Source organism: Epinephelus fuscoguttatus, linkage group LG21 (genome assembly GCF_011397635.1).
Source record: "Epinephelus fuscoguttatus linkage group LG21, E.fuscoguttatus.final_Chr_v1".
Lineage (NCBI taxonomy): Eukaryota > Metazoa > Chordata > Actinopteri > Perciformes > Serranidae > Epinephelus > Epinephelus fuscoguttatus.
The window spans coordinates 37,928,033-37,952,749 of record NC_064772.1 but is presented as its reverse complement, the minus strand read 5'-3'; the positions used below and the strand labels follow the sequence as shown (position 1 = coordinate 37,952,749).

The window sequence follows — 24,717 nt, the reverse complement described above, 5'->3', positions numbered from 1 at the left end:
TTAGGCTTCCAGAACAATTTATCAAAGTCTTATCTACATCTGTCAATCTGTATTTTCTTTTATCTGGAGGTTATGCTTATTATTTGACCTTGATTTCGACAGAAGCTACATCGTTTTAATACTGGGCGCTGTCTTTCCCAGGCCAGAAAAGACTGTGTCCAGTATTAAAACACACCTTGGGGTCCCCCAGGAGGACCTGGAGTGGGATGTCTGGGGTGCTTTGCTTGGCCTGCTGCCCCAGGTCTGACAGTCTTACACTAATCCTAACCAATCTCACTCCCCTTGTCTAAACCTAACCAACCCAAACAACAAAGGTAATGAGTACTAGCCAGTCAAAAGGAGAGCAGGGCAGATCATGCCTTCACTATTCTACGAAATGCAAATTCACCAATTGTACAGACTGTAATACCAAGGCTTAGCCTTAGCCGCCATACATACCATCTCCTCTCAACATAAATACCTTGTTAGAATTAAATCCTCAAATGAAAGCATTTACCAGTCTCTGACAGTATCTCCAGCATGGGATGGTTCAGTGGAGTGGTGTGTTTCAGATGGCTTGGTAGTCAATAACTAGATTTCAAAACCTTTCTGGATGAAGTGTAGCATTCGAGTGAGGTGTAGTACCACCAACACGAGGTTGAGGTAACACAGGGAGGCTGCTGGGGAGCAGCACTGCAGAGTAGTGTAGTCTAGTGTGTGTGCTTGCTCTGAACATGCCATCATCTGGTCCACATAGCATCTCCAAAGTCATTGTGTTCCCTCATATACCTTGTGACACTGGTCTAGTTTGTGCCATGATGACATCTTGTGTCCACGTTTTCGCTTCCAGTAGTCATGAACAAGAACAAGCCCTCCAACATTAGAGCGTCTAGCCTTGGAATGGTTTTGCTGCTGTTTTTGCTGGGAATCCTGGGATACACTGGGCTCAAGGAGGTCCACCTGGAGGAAACCCACGCTGACATGGGGAGAACATGTCAGAGCACCTGGAGGAAACCCACGCTGACACAGGGAGAACATGTCAAAGCACCTGGAGGAAACCCACGCTGACACAGGGAGAACATGTCAGAGCACCTGGAGGAAACCCACGCTGACATGGGGAGAACATGTCAGAGCACCTGGAGGAAACCCACGCTGACACAGGGAGAACATGTCAAAGCACCTGGAGGAAACCCACGCTGACACGGGGAGAACATGTCAGAGCACCTGGAGGAAACCCACGCTGACATGGGGAGAACATGTCAGAGCACCTGGAGGAAACCCACGCTGACACAGGGAGAACATGTCAGAGCACCTGGAGGAAACCCACGCTGACATGGGGAGAACATGTCAGAGCACCTGGAGGAAACCCACGCTGACACAGGGAGAACATGTCAGAGCACCTGGAGGAAACCCACGCTGACACGGGGAGAACATGTCAAAGCACCTGGAGGAAACCCACGCTGACACAGGGAGAACATGTCAGAGCGCCTGGAGGAAACCCACGCTGACACGGGGAGAACATGTCAGAGCACCTGGAGGAAACCCACACTGACACAGGGAGAACATGTCGGAGCACCTGGAGGAAACCCACGCTGACACGGGGAGAACATGTGGGAGCACCTGGAGGAAACCCACGCTGACACAGGGAGAACATGTCAGAGCGCCTGGAGGAAACCCACGCTGACACGGGAGAACATGTCTGAGCTCCTGGAGGAAACCCACGCTGACACGGGAGAACATGTGTGAGCACCTGGAGGAAACCCACGCTGACACTGGGAGAACACGTCAGAGCACCTGGAGGAAACCCACGCTGACACAGGGAGAACATGTCGGAGCACCTGGAGGAAATCCACGCTGACACAGGGAGAACATGTCGAAGCACCTGGAGGAAACCCACGCTGACACGGGGAGAACATGTCAGAGCACCTGGAGGAAACCCACGCTGACACGGGGAGAACATGTGGGAGCACCTGGAGGAAACCCACGCTGACACAGGGAGAACATGTCGAAGCACCTGGAGGAAACCCACGCTGACACGGGGAGAACATGTGGGAGCACCTGGAGGAAACCCACGCTGACACAGGGAGAACATGTCAGAGCACCTGGAGGAAACCCACGCTGACACTGGGAGAACATGTCAGAGCACCTGGAGGAAACCCACGCTGACACAGGGAGAACATGTGGGAGCACCTGGAGGAAACCCACACTGACACAGGGAGAACATGTGGGAGCACCTGGAGGAAACCCATGCTGACACAGGGAGAACATGCAGACTCCGCACTTCCCCACCCTGGGTTAGAACCAGCGATGTGCTTGCTGTGAGGCGACAATGCTAGCCACTGCTCCACCATGCCAACTATTTCCTACGTTTTCCCACAAATAGCAATACACCTAAATTTCTCTATCCCACATATTTTGAAAGGCTGGGATCACATGACCAATGCGTTGACAGCAGTAAACAAGGAACCAGCCTTGAGTGTTTGTGAGGAGCCTGGTTGTGGTGGTGGATGGGTCACAAATGACAGACTTTTGCCTGGATTATCCCCTGGAGTCACATGTTTGGATCTGGGTGAACTTTGAGTCACTATAAAGTACGTCCTCACCAAGTGTCTCTTCCTAAACCTAACCTCCATAACTTAATTATTATTCTAAACAAATTTGTAGCATATCATATGAACCGTTCTGTGAGGATATGTTGTGCTATTTAATGTGCACATTTCTCTCAACCTTACTCACTCTCTTTATTCTTCTGATTGTATTTGCTTTGTGCATGTTTAGAGTTCCTAAACATGTATTTGGATCCTGCAAGGCATTTTTAGGAAGTACAAAAAAATAAAATTAAATGAAATAGAAAAAACACATCTATATATTCAGGTATTTTGACAAAAGTACTGATGTTATATAACAGCTTAAGGCATAAAGTCTTTTATTTTGACACCCTTGCAAGTGAGCAGGCTTGACCACATTCAAAATGATGTTTGCGTTAACATCAAATCTCTGACATTCACTCACTCTTACCCACATTCAGATTCATGATTTTCTTTTTTCTGGTCAAAAGCCTCCACGTCCCTCCCTAAAATCCACAAAGACCAAATGCATTTCCTTCACCCAGCATGAATAGTTGTGTCCATAGAGGATCAGCATTCTAAAACTCCTTCGCTGCTCTCTGAATAGCGAGCAGGGAGACGGAGAGGACAGACACCACGACATTCTCATATGTATATGCTATCACACCTCTCCATCTTCAGCAGTGAGAATGCTGCAGCAGAAAAGGAAAGAGGGGTGAAGATTCTATCACATTACAGAAGATCTGGTAGAGTACTGGAGGTCCGCACACACACACACACACACACACACTTCCACTTAGCATGGCTGGGACTGACCTCACTCTACAATATGTCTCCATAGGTCATTGTTGAGTCTTTGTGAAGGGATAAAGTGAGAGCACAGGGGAAGGAGAGTGTCTGGCTGGCTGTGGCCCGGGCTCTGATAGCATTGTGATGAGTTAGTGGGCAGGGCTGCAAAGGGCTGCGTATTGAGGGATAAAGGGTGAGAGGCTGAATATCTACGAAGCGTTATGGTGACTCTTTGAAAGACTGCCTCTAAAGGTCTACAGTGTTTGGAATCCCTTTGCTCACCATCTTATTCCAAAGATTTTTAGATATCAAAAACTCAGTGTTGTCTTGGTTTCACCAGTTATTTATTTATTAACTTGCTGTCTGGCAGATGGCAGCAGAGCTATGACTGGAACTGAGTCACATCTGCCTGTAGTGAAACCGGGGCTAACCGGTGCTTCCTCCTCAGGCTCCACTTCACTCAGCTGCCCCACAGACCCGCTGCTTCTTCACACTTTAACCTGAATAACAAACCGGAGCTAGCTGGGAGCGGCTAGCGGAGCGTTAGCCGCAGCATGACCGGAGGGAAGCACAGCCAGTTAGCCTCCGCTAGTCTCTGAGCTAGCCCCGGCTCTCCGTTTGGATCCAACCGGAGCACCGAGCCCTGGTTTGTTATTCAGGTTAAAGTGGGAAGAAGCAGCAGGTTTATCGGGCAGCTGAGTGAAGTGGAGCCTGCGGAGGAAACACCGGGACCGTCTGGATGTAATAGTCCGTGGAGGTGCTGCGGTGCTCGGCTGCACAGATAGGAAACCCCTCGGCTGACAGGATGTACCACTCTCTCACTCCGCTCTCTCTCACGCAGGCGCAGAACGTACGTGCTACTTGGCCGTCGGATGTAGTCCGTGTAGTGTGTTCAAATGCAACTGACACAGGGCGACGTGAGGCGACGTAGATGACGCAACAGTTGGCTTTCGTCGCCGCTAGTTCTTTGATGTTGTTTTGGTGTGTCCGCACCTTAAAACATCCAAACAGTAATAGCAGCCTGGTGTCATCCAGATAATGGTCAGCAGCAGGAAAAAAGGACAATGAGGATTTTTATTGACATCGTCTAGAGGTGCACTCATCATTTGGCTGATCAGGCAGTCGGACACAGCTGTCTTCTTTCCTTTTATTTTATCGATAATAGTAGTCCAGCCAGTTGATATATTTTCTTAATTGACACTAGGCTGGCCAATCACATTTTAAACCCGAGGGTCAAAGTTGCAGAACGTACCTGCGTTAATCGCACATCAAAAAAAGGGATTTTCATTAACTTGTTATTAACACATTAACTTTGACAGCATTAATATATTTCCACCATGAGAAGATGCAGTAAAGGCACTAGCCCCCCTTTAATATGTGACCCCTCATATGTTGAAAGAATGCTACACCTTTGTATCATTTAATATAAAGTATATGACTTATATTTGTGTGATCGATTGTGACGGGCCTGTTTGGGCCAAAATGCCAGGGCCAACTTCTTGTCCCAGTTCATCCTTGATGTAGTCTCACACTGACCACACGCCCCTGATTTAATTGAACGGTATCGCGGCAGACTTTGTGATATCAGATATCAAATATCGTAGCATTGTCCAAATAATAGATATATTATCATGTTGTAATGAAAATAGCAATTTACCTGGTTGCACTCTAAAGTTGTCGAAATCAGGTGCTTGGTCAGTGACCTCTGGCGTCAGACAACAACAATAACTGCCACCCTCTCACGTCAGCATGATACACGGCTGATCACTGTCATTGTTTCATGGTGCCTGGCGGCATCAGGGGCAAATGCAGCAAGACAATAAAGGCGGCAATAGTATGAGTAGGGTGTGTGGGAATGATGGTGGATGGTTCCAACAACCACTGACTTTCACCTGGGAGGCCGATGTTAACCTGGTTCCAGACCATAGACCCCGCCCACTCAACTGAGTAGGCTTGCATTACTGGTCTGGCATACTGCAATGAATTTGCGATTTATCTCGTCCAAACGATGGACGGACCAATGAACGCCGGGGGTCTGGCAATTAGCCAATCAGCGCCACGCTGATGTCAAGCTGTGCGCCGGTGGGTAACTGGTGAGGATAGCAACAATGGCGACTGCTACAGATCCTACAGACCACATTAACGATGCTATCGAGGTATTTCGCCACTACTCGTGTTAATGGAGGACCAAATTAAGGAAGCTGCTAAACTGGATTTAACGGCAGCTGGGCATCTACGTGCACGACGACGGAGACATTTTAAACGGGCAATGCTCGCTTGTTTTCAGCACCCCCGAGGCATGGATACTGGTGACGTCAGATTCTGGGTGAGTCGTTGATCTCTACTGATTGGTTAGGGAAAAATCAGATTCCCTCCCCCTTGTAAATCGCCTTCAATGGAGGCGATGTCTGTCTAGCCAATTTGCAGTGTCGCACCAATGTAGTGCTTTTATGGGTGGGTCCAACAACCATTAACTGTCACCCAAGAAGCTGGTGTTTGCCTCCCAGAAGACTGTAAAGCCAAATCCTTTGCTTTTCTTCTATACCCCAACCACGTGCATATGTTGTTGAAGGAAAAAAAGTCACTTCACTTCACGACAAAGTGCTTTTATTGTGAAAGAGACTGTACGCAAACTGTACATTTCCTGTGAAAACAGAAGTGTATTTTGAAAACAGACAATGCATGTAACAGGCTGAAGTTGACACGGTGTCCCAGAACGTCAACAGCCAACACACCCAGGGTACCTTGGACGTCATATGTGGATGTGGAAAGTCCATGACCAAACGTGGACATGTGACGAGGTCACAGTGAGGATGAGTTGCCTAGTTCCTACTACCCTCACTTTTGAGGCACAATGGTCACAATTTATTTGTCTGTTAGAGGTTGTTGTCAGGTAAGATCTATTCCCTTCTATCAGTCTGACTCTGCCCGTCTGTTTATAGACTGATTGCTAAATGGTAGGTTGGCTTTCTTTGGGAGCAAAAGATGGATATCTAGATTACATCCATCTCAAACCTCCACCATCCTCAAGTCTTGTAATTACCAGGCACACGATCTGCTTTGTCTTCCAAAAGGGATGGACTCTAATTGTGGGCCAAATTAAAGAGCTTAATGAAACACTGCTGTGGTTCATTTATCACCACTAACAGAAGGACAGCGATGACAGAGGAGGAAGGAGAACGCCAACACATAAAATATCTATGTTGTGTTTCTTTGGCTGAACTTCTCTACTTGCTCATTTACGCTTAAATTTTATTTTCAAAGCTGACTGAAAGGAAATATGTAAAGGACAGGAAAATACACTGAGCAAAAAATGAACTATTTTGACAAAGCAAATAAAGATTGTGAGCCTCCTCCTCTCTCAGTCCAATACACAGCTGCCCCCGGCACTGCAAACAATACCACACCCTTGTGTGTCCCCGATGTGTGTGTGTCTGTGTGTATGTGAGCTTGTGTTTTGACAGATCTGACAGACTGTGTGACCTGCCAGTGGTGGACAGATGAGTGTGTGTGTGAGTGTGTGAGCGTCCAGGAGAAAGTGGTTTAAGAGGCTCCTGGATGACAGAGGCCTCCCAAATGAGATTATACTTTATTGTGAGTGCAAGGACCTGGCTGTAATTCAGTTTGAAGAGAACATCAGGCCTGCATTAAACTGGGAAAGTTCACACTTGGCAATATGGACCAATAAGGGAGCAGCAAGGCTTTAGGTAGGGCATAAAGGTAGAAGAGAAAAATAAGACAATAAATGGCAGAGCTCTCCCCACTACCTCCTACTGGAACAGTTGTGCAGTGGAACTTCTTTTATTCCCTGATGTGCCTGAAGCACACGGTGGTGGGATCTGTGGCAGGACCCATGTTCACATTAACAAAGACTTTAAAATATTGTGATTAAACAGTTTAGCGTCATGGCACAGGTCATTCTACAACAAGCAATAACACAAAGCAGTGTCTGTGATACATAGCAATTATGGTGTGAATATATGTATCCAGCAAGAAAATTACCTGAGCTTTCAGCCACATCTCATGTCCCCATCAGTGGATGTTTGCTTAGGCTGACCAAACGTCCTCTTTTGCTCGGACATGTCCACTTTTCACGTCCCGTCCGGGGCGTCGGGGTGGTTTTTATAAACTGATGATAATGTCCGGTTTTCTGTGTGTTTGTGTGTGTGTGTTAGAGTGCGGCAGGGGCCACATATTTCTGTCCGAACCCGAACCGAGCCCGACATTATTTAATGACCAAAGCACTGATTTTGTGTCATACAGTTGCTGTGGTTACAGGCTATTTAACAAGCCGGGCGTGCTCAGCGGAGAGGGAGGCCTCCGTGTTTGAGACGGGAGCGGGAGGCGGGAGGTCCGACGCTCCCAGCAAGAGGAGAGGGAGAAATATAACAAAATAAGATAAAATAGGAAAAACCTGTCTCCCTCTTTTATTTTATTTTCAGCGTTTAATCAAGCTGGAAGGTCAAGGCTGGAGGTCCGAGACTTCCAGTGAGGAGAGAGGTAGAAACAAAAAGCCAGTGTGTGTGAGTGTTATGTTCAGGTGTTGTCACGTAAATAACAGTGCCCAAGCAATAAACAGGACAGACAATAGGATTTTATTTATTTTTACACTACATTTTCACTGAAAGATGACCGAATCCGACCCGAGCCCGAATACAGTTTATAGCTACATTTCTGACCAACCCTAACCCGACCCGTCGGGTACCGTCGGGCTCAGATCACCAGACTCTATAGTGTGTATGTGTCCCTATTGGGGCCTATCTGAATTTCCGTCTTTGACAGATATTATTTTGTAATATGACTGAATTTTCTATCCATACATATAAATTTTAAATATATTAAAATTATAAGGCATCTCTGAGTAAACTGCGAGTATCATTTAAGTAGGCTATGTCGTGGCCGGCCGAGTGTCCTCTTTTTTGGAAATCAAAATATGGTCACCCTATGTTTGCTCAGTTGTCATGAGACAATGACCCATGAATTTGCACCAAAAGGAATGACGGTACATCCTTAATGTGTAGTTACATAATTAACATAAAGTTACAGAGGGTAGGTTTGGGGAAATTAAGTTACTGTGGTTAAGTTAAGGAAAAGACACATGGTGAGGATGAACCGCAGAAAGTCCCGGGCAAAAGTCTTTTTTTTGGTGACCACCACCCCAGCCTGCCATCTTACAATCGCTGGGGACCGCTTCCTTCTTTACTGCCGTCAGTACATTGGCCACACAATTGCAGCTACATACATGAAATATGTACAATTTTGGGTGCACTGCTTTTACATACATACCAAAAATTTGTGAGAACAGCCTGAACGTTACTGATGTTTACGTCAGACTTCAACTACGGTTGGCTGTCTATATGCTGCGGGAAAAATGTTAGCTTATAGCAACCAGAGTCCTGCATGGGTCCATTTTAATAAAAAATTCTGCATACCCCTCTACCTGTAAAGTTCAATACCAGAACTGACCTGTTACCCGTCATTAGCCCCTTTCACACTGCCAGATTTTCGGCGAATGTTGGGCCGTTTTGCCGGCAAGCTGCGAGCGTTTAGACACACAGAGCTGGATTGGCGAGTTGATCCGAGGTGCCCAATTTTCCACCTCGTAGGGTAGACATATTGGTGGAACCCTTTTAGTTTAAACAGAGCGGCGTTCTGCAACAAGAGGAGCTGTTGATGACACCACTGGTGGTGGATAAACAGGAAACAGCTGATAGCAGGAATTAGCGAGCAGCTAGTAGCAAGAGGGAAACACAAACCTGACAGACACTGTAAAGATGAGCAACTGGGGAGACAAGGAATTGCGCGCCCTCCTTGTCCTCGCAAACGAAGAGGCCATTAACCGTCAGATGACGGGGACGGTGAAGGACGGGCCGACTTACGAGAGAATCGCCGAAGGACTGACCAGCCGCGGCTTCCCTCCCACGTCACTGTTTACGTCACACGCTGAGCTACACGTTTTGTTACTTGCTCACGCCCCCCATTGCCCCGAAAAAGGCACATTCTGTATAAACAAAAGTAGGTAGGCGGCATTTTGCTGCACTCCCCGATTTTGTTTTTATACTGCCAATGCTGAAAAAACACTGACTGGGCTTTCCTGCAGATTTGCACAATTCCTGTTCCTTTTGTGTCTAAGTCAAAGCCGCACCCCAGGCTCCAGTCCCTCACATGAAGCTGGGTCTCCGTTCTTGAATTGGACGTCTCTTTGACTGGATGGTGAAAACATTCAATCACTGCCAGGTTAGGAAACATGTTAGCATGCTCCTTCCACCACCATCAAACCTCCAAAGGATCCCAACTCCATGTAGGCTGCCACCTCATCCTCGGGCTGCAAAGTTTCATGGCTGGAGTCCTCCACGTCGGTGACCAATGTGACCACGGGGTCAAAGGTTACACTGGTGTCACTGACTTTCAAAAAAAAGGAGCTGCAGCTTGATAATAGTGATTTAGATGTTAGAATATTACACATATACTGCACAGCTTTTTAGTGTGTTTTATTCTGAAAAATAAATAATAAAATAATTCGTTCATGTTTAATCACTTCCTGTTTTATTTTGTAGATTCTCTCCTCATGTGTCATGTCTGGTTTTACTTCCTGTCTTTGTGTGTTTTCCCGCCTGTTTTCTGTCACACCTGTCTCGTTAGTCCTTCCCTGTTCCCAGAGTCGTCCCTTCACACCTGCTCTGTATTAGTCTTGTCTGCTCCACCCTAGTGTTCCCCTCCACACCCTTGTTGTTAGCCAGTCCCTGTTTCCCTCCTCCAGCTGTGTCTCATCCTTGTGATTAGTTTTCTGTGTATGATTACCTGTGCTCATGCTTGTGTTCTGTTTGGATTTTATCCCTACTCGTTTTCAGTTTAGTTTTGATTCTGCTTTCATTTGGACTCTCAGTTACCTGCCTGCTCTGGATGTTTTTTTATCAGCTGCATTAAATCATGCTTTTTGTAAAACCTTAAACCTGCCTGCTGCTCTGCACTCAGTCCTTTCTGAACTGATACTTGACACACTCATGTCGAGGGGGTCTTTAACACATCCAGGCCCAGGGACCTCTTGTGTCACAATCCACCCACAGTGCAATTCAGATATTTTCTGAACTGCTTAAAAATAAAATATTTACATCACACACACATAGAAATAGTCCATTTATATTGACCTATGAATTCAATAATATGACAGTGAGCTTAAAGAGTGGACTGAATTCTTGTAAAGATACAAAAGAAATCACCTCAAACAAGGACATGCTATTTCACATAAGACACCACCAACAGTTGGAGTTAATAATGTGTTATAATAAATATATTTCAAGAATAAGAACTGCAACACTTTAATAACACACAGATACACTCAAGATTACACATTAACAACATCAACCACCGACAACAGTTTCTAATCATTTACAGCTCAAATTCTCTGGTGATTCAGAGATGAACTGTAGTTTGAAGTCTCTGCCTCCGTCCAGCAGTGTGTGCTGTGGCTTATTCAATGCCTTTATCCTTCAGTAGCTTCCTCACCGTCTTCAGGTAGTCAGAATCTGGGTAGCCGTCACTGAGAGAACACAAAGTACACAGAGACAATGACGTCATTACATCAGGGGTAAATTGTTTGGCTACAATGAGGCTAAAAACAGAGTTCAAATGAGGTTTTTCCAAACAGCTTTTTATGTCGGGGCTTCAGGACACTTGGATCACTACGGACGAGCAGTATGGAGATATTTTGTGGTTTCAATGATGTGTTTTTGGACGTTTGAATCTGGGGCGCCGTCAGCCTCCATTAGGTGGAGTTGTGTTGCTACCTCCTCTCCCCTTGGATCTCTGCAAGTGATGTGAGGACTCTAAAACTTCACCTGAGCCTCCCTCGCCATATGGGTGAGTAGATAATGGCTGCATTTTCATGTTTGGGTGCACTATCCCTTTAAGTGACAACACATGACACATGAACACAACACAGGCTATATCAGGTGGTAAATATTCATGTAGCCTCGCTGAAGATGGAGGACATCCAACAAAATTTGTCGGTTCTCAAGTCGGAGACTGCCATGCAGGGAATTTGAGGGCATGGAGGCATTTCGATTTAATGCAGATAATATTGAAGCAGTTGGTTTTGTAAAATGTAAAATGTAAAATGTATGGAGGAGTTCAGCCTTGCAGCAACATACAGGCAAGCTGTAACCATGGTAACAACAATTGCACCTCAGAGGAACACCATCTCAGTGCTGCAGCTCACAGTAACTGCTGGTCGTAGACAGAGGTCACAGAAACATTATTATTGGGCAGCAGGGGCAGACTGTGGTTGGTTATGTACTTACACTCCGTTTCCTGCGTCTGCTTGTGTTTTTAGGGGGATGGAAGTCGCAGTAACCGTGTCCTCTCCCTTTGTATTGGTAGTGACAGTGAACAGGAGCTGCTGGTTGAAGGCCTTCTCCAGCAGCTTGAGAACCTTCCTGCCGTCGCGGTTGTCAGGCAGGTAAGCGCAGAGCCGCAGCCCGGCGTAAGGCTGGCCGGGGTGAGGGTGTTGCTCCTGCAGGAAGAGATGTTAAGTTTCAGTCAGTATGTTGCTAGCTAACCATAGCTAACTTGTTTGGTCTGTGACGTAATAGGTCAGCTAGTTTTAAACGTTTTTATTTATTTCGGCTGTTAATCTTATTTCTGTACAGAGCACCAACAGAGAGGCCGAGGGAGGGACGGAGACAGAGACACTTTGTCCTCGTTATATACGTCTTGTAAAAACATCTGCATTTTTCTAAACACATCCAGTCTCAGTGTCACATGACAAACTACAACTACCAATAAGAACAGGGATGATCCACCTAACACACATACTAGCAAGCAAATGCTCACCTGACACAATCAAGAAGCTCTGTCTCACACACACACAGCGCAGCGCTGTACTACACGTGTGTTGCGGGAACAGCCCATTGTTCCGACCATATTAAACCCATTGTTCTGAAGTCCGTTCTGAAATCATCATGATGCCCTGTGGTTAAGGTCTGGTTAGGTTTAGGCACAAAAACCACTTGGTTAGGGTCAGGAAAAGATCATGGTGTGGGTTAAAATGAAAAAGAAAGTGACAAACACATAAGCTGTGAGCCTGCTCCGCCTCAAGCTGGTCGCAGCGCACCATACGCCTGCCGCGAGCTGTTCAGCACCGCGGACAGTCCGACTAATGGGATGTCGAACCAACGACATGGACCCGTGTGCCGCTGCACTCATTTCAGTCATCTCACACACTGATTTAGCGTAGCATGTGAAACACACACACACACACACACACACACACACAGACAGATGTCACACTGTAGACTAATAAACAGATTAAACAGAGGAGCAGCTCTGTGTCTCTCTTGGCGTCGCTGGAGGACTTGTGAGTGAATGAGTAGGGCAGAGCTGTGCAGAGAGTGTGAGAGAGGAGAGAGAGAGTTCTAGAAATAAAAACACCAGGCATCTAGAGCGCAGAAACACGAGGTGCGAAAACAGCGAGCAAAAAGCTTCATTCTCATTAAAAACAATTACAAAAAAATCGCCTCCAGCTGCTGAAACACTTTCTGTGTGAGCGGGGCCTTATGAGGCAGGGAGGGGGATGTGGACGGTCACTAAACACAGGATTTAACCAAGAAGAGTGCGCAACTTTTTAAGTTACCTCCTCACCATGTTTCCTTTCCTAACCCTAACCACAGTAACTCTGCTTGCCTTAACCTAACCTCCAGGACTTTACGTTAAACATACAACTTTACTTTTTGTATCAGATCTGGGAATTCGAGGTAGCTGGATCAGTTACAGTAGCAGGTAATCTGTTTTTTTAATGGACTTGATATATGCATAGAAATGCAAAACAAAGTTTATCTTGATCTGTTTTTAAAGTGCCATGAGCGGTGCCACACATTCCAAGCACGCCTCCTCCTGCAGTGTGAACCCTGCGCTGCTGCTTCAGTGTTCAGCACTTCCTCCTGGAGCTGTGCCAACCCAACAAACCAGATCATCAGCTTCTCTCCTGAATGGAATGCTGCCCATAAAAACCTGCGCTCCACTCTGAGCTCTCTCAGTGTCTTTCATTCAAATCAAATGATACTCGTTGTTTATATGTCTGCGTCTGTTGGGTGATTTTTGCCTCTTGTGTTACTGCATGTTCATTTTATTTGTGAGTTTGTTTTGTTCTTTGTGCAGGACATTGTGTTGTCGTATAAGTCAGATTGATGTGATGCAGTTATTGTACTTTTATGGCAATTCAAGTGTTTCTTTCATAAACAAGCTGACTGATCACTCACTGTTGACTGTAAGGAGATAAAATATGGTCGTTTCTTGTGAATACTTATGTTCTGTGCTATTTTCAAAAATACACAACAAACAAATACATGCATTCTCTGAACCATTTTAAAGCAGATACTGCGTGGCACCAATGATGTGCCATTATCACCGTGCATCCCCAGTTGTTAGATATTTAGTTGAAAGTGAATCACAGTAACTCTTTGAATACATTTACAGTATGGTTTTAGCCATGCTTACTGTCTGTACTCCATCTGGGAATATGTAGTTTATCTGCAAGGTGTTGTCATCAGGGAATCCCGGCAGGTCTCTGTGGAGGATCACCCAGGTCATCTGGCCCTCTGGCTGGCAGCTTTTCCTTCTGTGCATCCCATTCACCTCTGCATTAGCTACACAGACAGCACGCTAGTTTTAGTCAAATTATCCAGACGTGAGTATGAGATCACGGAAAGCTTGACAAATGCATCAAATTGTTGCGCATGTGTGTGACAGACCTTGTTGTACCAGTGATGGAGGACCCTGTCCCTTCAGATAGCGGTTGCAGTATAATTTGTCACTGCTCTGGCCAGAGCCCATACTGGGAAGCAGCAGGAGAGAACAAAGAGAATGAGAAGGAGCAACATCACTGGCTGATTGCTTAGAATATCCAATCACACTTAATATTGTTAATTACGGGGCATTCCTGTAAAATAACGGATACCCACAGAGCAAGAGACTAGAAGAAGACAGCAAAGTGTTTTCAGGGAGCTGTTTCCTCAGTTGGTCATGTCAGTAAGAAATGGCAGTTAACAGGAACTGTGGAGGTCAAGCTGAAAACTTTGTGAGAGAGCTGCTCGTAGGATTGTTAGAAAGGCAAATCAAACCTCTGTTTGACTGCAAAAGACCTGCAGGAAGGTTTGTCAGACTCTGGAGTGGTGGTGCACTGTTCTACTGTGCAGACACACCTGGACAAATATGAGCTTCATGGAAGAGTCATCAGAAGAAAACCTTTCCTGTGTCCTCACCACAACATTCAGCGTCAGACGTTTGCAGAGGAACATGTGAACAAGCCTGATGCTTTTTGGAAACAAGTCCTGGACGACCTCAAGAGGAGCCAGCTGAAGGTTTGGCCACGCCCCTCACAGTCCCCCGACCTAAACATCATTAAACATCTGTGGATAGAGCTCAAAGAGCAGAGCATGAAGACGGCCCAAGAATCTCACAGAGCTAGAAGCCTTCTGCAGGAAGAATGGCTGAAAATCCTCCAAATAAGAAGTGAAAGACTCTGAGCTGGATACAAGAAGTGTTTAGAAGAAGGGGGCGCTACTGAGCACTGACCATGCAGGGTGTCCAAACTGTTGCTTCAGGTCCTTTTAATTTTTTGTTGTTTTGAATACTGACAAAATGTTTCATCGTCAGCTTCATGCCTTTTGGGATCAGTTCATCTTTTACTTGCTTAACCACTCACAGTAGACAAATATTTGACCAGGAGTGCCGAAACGTTTTCACACCACTGTATGTGCTGACTTGGAATGAGGACGTGATGGTGTATCCCTACACTGACAAGCCTCCAAGCAGGTTGTTTTATTTGTGCGTATTTGGAGATCATCTATAAAACAAAGAATCGTCTATATTTTGAAATTTTTCGGTCCAAATGTGACAGCACAATGTGACAGCACAATGTGACAGCATAATGTGACAGTATGTGCAGCATGAATCAGGTAACGGCAGTCTTGAAAACATGCCGGCACTGAGATGAGAGACTTCATCTGTGCACGTGACTGCTGGAGGTTTCGATAGTAATTCACACCCTGACATGACACTCAGGTCATTAAGGTCACAGGACAGAGGGGTTGTTAAGAGTCTCATGACTGGAGGTGTGAATTGTTGTGAAACTGCTGGATAAACATGTCTGGGTGATATGCTAAGTGGCTTTCAATCATGTCAGTCTGCATCTTATTTGATTACTTGTTCTTTTCCCACTTTCCATGGCGACAAATTAAGACTCTGCTGTTTGAGTTACAGTCTAAGAGACGTCACTGTCACCAGTCAGAGCAGCACACAGGATGGAGCCAGATTCATGTTCCTTCACTGTGTGCTCCATTGGTCAGGGTGTGTTCTCTCTGGCCCAGGAACCTGGAAGAACATAAGTGACTAAGATCTAATTCTGTCAGTAAACTGTAACACACAGCCCCTGACCAGAAGTACATTTTAGATTTTGTGGACAAGGAGTCCGCATGCGCACGATCTAATAGTGTATCTTGGTTACAAATCAAACATTGAAGTTCCAGGGGCGTCTGTTGTCAGATGTTATAGAATATTCATTACTATGTTTTCATTAGTTCATCAGCACCTGAAACTCATGGTGTTTCTAATGTAGTCCTTTGTCAACAAACCGAAAACACTCCAAGAACACTCAGACCTCTCTGAAGTGAACCCAACACATTCAGTTTGATTAAAGTCCTCGGTGAGGTTCACTCAACCTGTGAACACAAAGTGCTCCAGGTTCTCTTTGCTCTTTGTCATTGTATTCAGCCCTCCAGATCACATGATGCTGACCTGGGATGCTTGAAACAATAGATGATACCGTGTCGACACTTGCAAGGACGCAGGACGAGGAGTAGTTTGGTCCATGGAGGATACTGCACGTCTCCAGATGTGGAATGTAGAACACATCAAACGTCGACAGTCTGCAGCAGAAACAGAAACATCTAATGTTCTCCTCCAGTTCATCTGAAAGCGAGGGGCTTCATAACCACACTGCAGCGCCACGTCAAAGTAACAACAAAGCTATGTAGGCTGTAGTGTGAACAGAGAGAGGACTGAGGCTGCACCAGAGCTGAAGTTGACCAGAAAGAGAAATGAGTCCTCTTTTTGGTGCACTTTAAGCGGACTGAGCTTGGTTTGTTTTAAAAGGACTTTATGTGGAAAACACCCTGAAAGTGCACCAGAAAGTGGATTAACCGAAAAGGGCCTCAGTCCTGGGCCACAGTCTCTGGTCACACTACAGCCTGCATAGTTTTGTCTTTACTTTGACGTGGCGCTGCAGATGAACTTAAAACTGGCGGAGAACATGAGATGTTTCTGTTTCTGCTGTAGACTGTCAACATTTGATGTGTTCTATATTCCACATCTGGAGACGTGCAGTATCTTCCATGGACCAGACTACTCCTCGCCCTGCGTCCTTGACAGCGCCCCAGGTCAGCAGCATGCGATCTAGAGCAGTGGTTTTCAAACTGTTTGTGCCCAAAGCACACCACAGGGTGAGCCACAATCTCACTGTGCACCTGTATTTATATCTGTGCACAGTACCTTCTATGACGTGTGTTATCACTCTTATCACCACATAAGACAATGCAAATGGTGGTTGGTCGTCTTTGTTGTAATTTGCTCCGTACAATAAAGCGATTCATTATCAGCCCTCACACTGGCTGCCAGTCAGAGCTTTTGATGTGTCACACACTAATAATGCCCACGCTCAAACTGCGACAAACAGGTTCCCCTCCAAGGTTTTTCAAATTAAATTAAATTACATTTTTTTTAGCCAGAGTTTGCATCTTTATTAGGAAATGAGTGCACACAGCATACTGATCGATCAGTTAAAAGTTCCATAACTTTTTGTAGAGGCCCAACTGAATGTTGCAATAATAATGTGTGTTTATCACAAAATCCCACCGCACACCTGGATTGGCATCACGGCACACTATTATAGAGCCACTGATCTAAAGGGCTGAATACAAAGGCAAAGAGCAAAGAGAACCAGGAGCACTTTCACAGGCTACAGGTTACGTGCACCGCACCGCAGACATGGTCCGAGTTCACATATACTGCGTTTAACAGGCTGAAAAGGACCAAGTGTAAAAACACACTAAGATTTGTTGTGTTTTTCATTTCTTTCAAAGTCCAACATGTTCTACAGAAGCCCAGAACAGACAAACCAAACACTGGTTCTAGTTAAGGCCAGTCATATCTGTGCTTTGGTTAGTTCTCAGAGTTCTGCGACCTCACAGCTAGATGCCACTAAATCCTTCACACTGGACCTTTAACGTTCCTCTACTTCGTTACTGCCGTGTTCCACCACTTAGACTTTACAGTAACGACACAATATTAAGTAATGTTTGGCAAAAAGTTAAAAAGCCTAATGAAGAGTTCAGACCCATGCTCAGCCTGCTGAAACAGCTGAAGAGGATGATTTCAATCAAACAAATGTTAAAGACACCAAAACAGTCTGATGGTTTGACTCAGTGTTGACGTGGGCCTGTGTTTTACTGGATTAAAATGACATGGCTGATGAGACAGACATGTTGAGGAAATATTCCAGTGAGGCACGTGAAACTCTGAGTCCTGACTACACCCATCAGGAAAATCAAAATACAGGATTTCAGAAGTTGTCAAACGCTCTGCTGGTGCCGTACTAAAGGAGCAGATCTGCTGTAAGTGAAAACCTGTAGTTTTTGCAGCAGGCTTGTGCCCAGTGCTGTGACTGCAGATCATACTCAGGTTTGGCTGACACACACAGGCAAAGTTAAATCAATCATTACAGTAAAGCTGATGAGCAGTGTGCTCCTGTTACTGTGTCAGTACCTGTTGGAACGCTCTTCTTCTCCACACCTCAGTAAAGTTGTCTCCTTTTCCTCTGTCGTTCCTTTAAGCCGTGCCGGAGTTCAGATGTGTGTTCGGCTCATGATGACATCAGACAGAGACAGAGGGAGAGAGAGATGGGCGTGTCGCGTTGCAGGGTTGTGGTGTTGTGCTGAGTGATCTGTTCGACTGGTGGAACAGCTATTACAGGGACTGTGTGTGTGTGTGTGTGTGTGTGTGTGTGTGTGAGAGCGAAAAAGGAAGAGAGTAGTCTGCAGGAGGTGTGACACGCCCCCACACACACAAAAACAATTTGTTATTAGATTTAGTTATGAAACACAGACAGGACTTTCCGCCGGGAGACCGCTGTTTGTGTCCCGTGTGAAACAGAAGTCAGTGCTGAGTTTCTTGTAAACTACATAACATAGTTAAAGGGTAACTTTGGTATTTTTCAACCTGGATGCTGTGTTCCCACATGTTAGAGTCTAAGTGACTACCAGGAACAATATCTGTTGAAGCGGGTCCAGTATTGAGCGAGAGGGCAGCAGTCTGCAGCAGCGAAACAGGCTGCAATATAATCACATGGGGCAATTGCTCACCGTCAGTGTATGTCCACCAGAAGTGTTTGTTTTGCCACAGACAGGCTCAGATTATTATTGTGCGTGTCTAATGAAATTATGGAAAGAATCCCGACAGAGATAGACTTCTGTGTTAAAGTGTAAGGTCCTTTTTATGTGACCCGAAACTGCTATCACCAAACCAACCAGACTCCATTTAAATAAACAGTCATTTTAGCATGTATAGAGGCAGCATCCTTTATCATCTAACTGGGTGAAGTAAGGATTTATTTCAACCAAACCAGAATTGGTGATTGCTGAAACAGTGGAAAGAGGAACCAAGATGGCTTTTGTGAGTGTATTATTTTCACATTGCCAGGCACCACCAGAATATTTGATCATATTCACTAATCTTTGAAGACAAACTGAATAATTTGTTCTATGAACATGTAAACTGTATATACATCAAAATAAAAAAGAGACCTTATTTTTTATTATTTTTCATTATTTCTGCCATCTCCACATTTAAGACTAGACTTAAAGGGAAATTTCGGTTTATTTCAACCTGTCTCCTATCGTCCTAACTTTGTTTCAAGTGACTAGTGACATAAAAATAATAGTTATAGGCCGCGCTTTGGAAAGCAGAGCTAAATGGTAAACAAACATGGCAGCACACCGGTAAGGTAAGACAACACGTTTACATATGGTTTTCTATATGTTCTCTGACATTTATCCTAACGATATGAGGCGGTCTTTGTGGAAAAAAAGCTTGTTTAGTGGACTAACTTTGCACTTGAAGGTTGCCCGTTCACTTACGTTTTAACAGGTCTGACGCTACTATGCGCCCTGGCTGTATCTAGGCTAACGGCTAACATGCTAACTATTATTTTTATGTCACTAGTCACTTGAAACAAATTTAGGACGATAGGAGACAGGTTGAAATAAACCGAAATTTCCCTTTAAATCAGTGTATATTTATAAACCTAACCACATAGTTTTGTTGCCTAAACCTGGAGTAGTTTTGGTGGAAATGGACATTTATTTCAAACTGACAATGTAGCATGTAACAAGCAGAAATAGCATGGACACTGGAGGGCTGCTTAGGCCTCGATCACAGGAAGCATTTTAGCAGCTGGAGGCGGCTCTTTGGAATTGTTGTAAATGAGAATGAAGCTTTTTGCTCACTGTTTTTGTTTTCTACACGCCTCGACTTTCTGCGCTCTCGGCGCCTGGCATGTTTCCCGGAGCACTCTGAACTCCTCGAGTTGAAAGATATTCAACTCAGGGTGGAGGAGTGCCGCACGTCATCTCTGATTTTTCACCAGTTCTGCTGAGAGTGTGCAGAGTTTGGTGAGTTTTGGGGCGCCTCTCAAAAAAGGGATTCATTTGAGAGAAAATGAATTCCCTCAGTTTTAATCGGATCCTCGCACCGTTGGGTGCTCAGGCCCAAATAACCCCTTCATGTCCAAACCAGCAGTAAATTCCTGTACATACGAGTGATTATCAATCTGTTGAGCTTCACTAGAATCAACAACAACAGAGACCGAACGCAGCTGAGAAACACCAACAATAAATAAAAAGTCTATGAGCAGCAGCAGCGGGAGCAAAAAGCAATATTCAGCCGCACAAATTAAATAAGCTGACACTTGTCACAGAATCAACAGCAGAATAAAATCATCACAGAGGCAGACAACATGGAGCTGTGTGAACATTAAACTGCACAGCAGCTACAGAAACACATGTTACAGCAAAGAAGAGACTGCACAGTTCACACACACAAGATGATGTCATCAACTGGAGAGTATTACAGAGTGTGTTGTTGTTCTCGCCTTTCTGAACAAAGTCCTCCTCAACCTGCTCTGTGTTCAACATTCATGTAACTCATTCATTCATTCATTCATTTAACAAAGAGCACGCCAACAAAGATAAAGATCAAGATCAAGAGTCTGGAGGGAAGGATGAAAGGATGAGGGTCGAGGGATGATGGGATGAAGTTTCAGGGATGAAAAGATGGGGGTTGAGGGATGAAGGGATGAGGGGATGAAGTACAAGGATGGATGGATGCAGGATAAGGGGATGAATGTATGAGGGTCAAGAGATGAAGAGATGAAGTTTCAGGGATGAAAAGATGAGGGTTGAGGGATGAAGGGATGAGGGGATGAAGGAGAGGATGGATGGAAGAGGGTTGAGGGATGAATGGATGAGGGTCAAGGAAGAGCAGAATGAAAGAATGAATGTTGAGGGATGTAGGAAATGAAAGGATGAGGATGGAGGGATGAAAGATGAAGGGATGATGCTCAAGGGATGAGGGTTCAGGGATGACAAGATGACGGTTGATGGATGAAGGCATGAGGGGATGGGGGAATGAAGAGAGGGATGGATGGATGAGGGTCTAGGGATGATGGTTGAGTGATGAAGGGATGAATCATGAGGTATAAAAGGAAGGGTATCACCCAATGGTGAGCCCTCCTCGGCCGCGGATATCGACTGTAAAACCCACACTGGCTAATTCTGTTTTCTCTGATTTGAGGTACAGCGACAAATTTAGACTTATCTCCATACACAGCAGTACTAGCCAGCCGGCAGTGACCTCCCCAAGATGGCGGCGACGTTGACGCATCACTGACACGGGCCGAAGCCGTCAACGAGATATCTACTGTATATGATATCTATGAATGGAACGGCGTGCGCAGCCATGTGACTGTAGCTTTGCACAGACAGTCAGTGTGGACAGATTGTCCAAACCTGACTGGTTTTATCTGACACACATTAATGAGAGAAGAATAAAACCACGAGAAAGAGAACTTGAGGCTGCAGCCGACAAGAAGGGAGAAGGAGGGAAACACCTCGGCATCCAGACCTCCGACACAGAGACAGAGTTCACTGACTGAGTGTGTTCAGAGAGGTATATTGCTCGTCATTTGTTGTTACTTAGGCTAAGCAGACTGATGAGTGATTATTCACTTCATGAATGATGACACACCACTGGTATAAAAAGTATTTTATTGGTATTGATATCAGTGATATCAGTGATTCTGGCCCTGTGGTACTTGGTATCAGGTCTAAACTAGATTTTGTGGCATCGCCCGCCCCTACGAGTCGTGACATCAAGATTAAAGCGTATTCAACATTCAGTCTCTGTCCATCTGTGCGTGGAAATATTGCTCTGCAGAAATTTGTCTGTTTTAAAGTTTGTTGTTTGTGAAAGTGCTGAAAAGACTCGGCGCTGCAGAGTTACTGTATTCTGGTAAAGCCTGGCTAGCCGGGCCGGATCAAGAGAGGCTTTTCTCTCGGGATTTGTTCAGCTCAACATGCGGATCAGTCAGAGCCAGAGGAGACGTCCAGTGAATTTCCTGCGTGTAAGAGAAAGACTTTGCGGTGGCGCCCATCTTATCTGTACTTCCCTGTGTATTTCCTTTTCCATCTCAATCCTGTTGACTTCATCAGCGGGATATCTCAGTGTGTTCTGAACACAGTGCTGTCAGAGGGCTCTCAACAGATCAGCTCCATTTTTCCCCTTTCACTCACAATTAAGTTTAGTTTTCTATGATGCTCTTCGGGGTAAAGACCTTCAGCTGGGCTCTCAGAGTGCATGCTGGGAGTGGGTGTTGTGCATGCTGGTGAAAGTCAGTACGTTTACCTGCACAATTCAGTTGAGCAACAGTTGTAGTTCGGACATTTAAATGGACTACTGTCCTTGTCTCGAGTTTAAGATGAAGTTGCTGCATATTGTTAGATCTGCTGCTTCTTTCTGAACAGCGCTGAAAATATGAATCAAGTGCCAGATTATTGTCACTGGCTCATAAAAAATGAGATGTTGGAGAAGTGACTGGGTAGACTCGGGTGATGACTTTGATTAGAGTGTTTCTGGTGGGGAACAGGGAGGCGACTGATCCGTTCCTGTGCCCAGGCTGAGCAGGTGAAAGCCAGTCAGCTGCGTCTGCAGTGGAGCTGCCACCTGTCAGGTCCGACAGACACAGAGTGACACACAGAGACACAGAGGAAACACAGGGAGAAGAAAACAGCTGGACGTGAAGAACATTAATAAAACATACACCAAAATGATTTGAGTTAGCTGAGTCAGCAGGATAGGCAGACAGTAACCAGTCCAATGAGGAAGACATTATGATTGACGATTGATCAGTTAAAGAAGGAAAAATCCAGAAGGTGATTTTACATTCTCCCCAGCTTTGTCCAGCGGCATCACTTTAGCCACTTTAATTTTGCATAGAAATATACCTGCTCTGACCGACAGGCTACAAATGTAAGTTGGAGGTTTTACAGCTACAACGACTTTGTTAACAAAAGTCGTGTCTATTTCATCCCAGTCTGTGGATGTATGTTGTTAAACTTGCTCACAGTACAGATGATGCTTTCAGAAAGATAGAGCTTGGGTTTCTATCTAATCTTTAACAGTCCCCGCCTCTTTTGGCTGTGGATCATTGGTCTCGTCTGCCAGTTTTAGGGCCACATTAAGGTGCTCTCAGCCCTAGAGTGGTCTCCTTTGGTCTGAATCAGGGACTCATGTTGTTCCAAAGTTGTATAATTGCCTAGAGTTGGTTCGTGTTCTCACGGCAGCATTTACAAGAGGACCAGATCAAATGCCTTGTGTGAGAAAGGGCTAAAAAGCACAACGTTGGTACAACACTGCAAATTGAAGTTTTTCCCCTCCAACAAACACACACACGGTTAGGTTTAGGCAACAAAAGTACAAAAGCTGTTGTACACATTATTTTTCTTCGCTCTTAACATTTTTTAAATTATCATAATCGTACTGTCTTATTTTTGTGCACTTTGTAAAGTTATCATCTTACTATATAATGAGGAAAACTCTGTGTGTGTGTGTGTGTGTGTGTGTTCCACGTTTTTCTCCTCACTGACTTGGTCAATCCATGTGAAATTTGGCACAGTGGTAGAGGGTCATGGGAGGATGCCAATGAAGCAATATTACATCAATTGGCCAAAGGGGGGCGCTATAGCAACCCATTGAAATGTCAAACTTTGAATGGGCATATCTCATGCCCCGTATGTGGTAGAGACATGAAACTTTGCACAGAGATGCCTCTCCTCATGAGGAACACATTTGCCTCAAGAACCCATAACTTCCGCTTATATAGATTTTCCGCCATTTTGAAGTTTTTGAAAAACACTTCAAATGGATCTCTTCCTAGGAAGTTTGAGCGATCTGCATGAAACTGGGTGAACATAATCTAGGCAGCAATATCTAAAGTTCCCTCTTGGCAAAAGTTGGAAAACTTCCTAAAACTGAGCTTCTATAAGGCAATGAATATTGCGGAGGGCGTGGCTCATCACATAAAGGTGTAGAACATCTCAAGGGTTTCACCCATCACCACGCAACTTTGTAGGCATATGACCACACATAATCTGAGGGGACCCCTCCATTATTGACCCCATCAAACAAAATGGGGGCGCTAGAGAGCTCATTTCTTATCTAGGCCTAACCGCCATATGGATTTTTACTAAACTTGGTAGATATGTAGAACAGGACGCCTCAAGGTGACTGGAGAAATTTAACTCTAATTGGCAACTGGGTGGCGCTATAACAACAGAAAAATGCTTCAAAATGGCTAAAATGCGACCGATCGCTGTGGCTCCCCCTGTGGACCAATGTTGGTGTTGTTTCTAATGTTTGGTATGACTAAGTCATGGTATGGTATGCTGCTGCAACAAGGGCTAGCCGCACCTTTCCCATGTGAACTACCAGTGTGCCCACTTTGAAGTCAATACAACATATAAACACTTTAACTATCTGCCTTTCAACGTGCTACCTCAACTACTAATGTACAGTTTTAGCCCACTAACTATCCCACTATTGGCAATGGTACTACTGTACTTTCAATAAAGCAATCGTACTATCAGATTCACAAACACTCTGTCTGAATACATTGCTCTTCTTAATGGGTTCAGTTGACTATTTAGTCTGCAGTTTCCTATGACCTGTATCCCAAACACACACCATGTGAAACTGTACGTGGGTAACTGTGCACTCA

The 24,717-nt window shown here is 45.1% G+C and overlaps 2 protein-coding genes across 3 annotated transcripts in view; both read right to left on the bottom strand.

Annotated features, from left to right (window-relative positions):
- The window catches only part of LOC125882018 (uncharacterized), a 381,147-nt gene that overhangs the window by 12,463 nt on the left and 343,967 nt on the right, over positions 1 to 24,717 (bottom strand). Inside the window, exons 1-2 of one of the 2 annotated variants that reach the window (XR_007448274.1) lie at positions 1,862 to 1,969; positions 942 to 1,379 (exon numbers count right to left, since the gene is read on the bottom strand). Coding sequence is in view for 1 of the 2 variants with exons in the window: in XM_049565640.1 (XP_049421597.1) it covers positions 1,862 to 1,949 (88 nt within the window). In the remaining variant the exon portion in view is untranslated. Of the gene's footprint in view, positions 1 to 941; positions 1,380 to 1,861; positions 1,970 to 24,717 lie in introns of those variants that run through there. The other variant, XM_049565640.1, reaches the window with a different exon arrangement.
- dtx3la (deltex E3 ubiquitin ligase 3L a) lies at positions 10,460 to 18,308 on the bottom strand. The gene is made up of 5 exons (XM_049565644.1): positions 18,153 to 18,308; positions 14,084 to 14,166; positions 13,830 to 13,978; positions 11,636 to 11,847; positions 10,460 to 10,875 (listed from the first exon to the last, which is right to left on the bottom strand). The coding sequence occupies exons 2-5, from the start codon at positions 14,163 to 14,165 to the stop codon at positions 10,806 to 10,808; spliced, it is 513 nt and encodes a 170-aa protein (XP_049421601.1). The 5' UTR covers position 14,166; positions 18,153 to 18,308; the 3' UTR covers positions 10,460 to 10,805.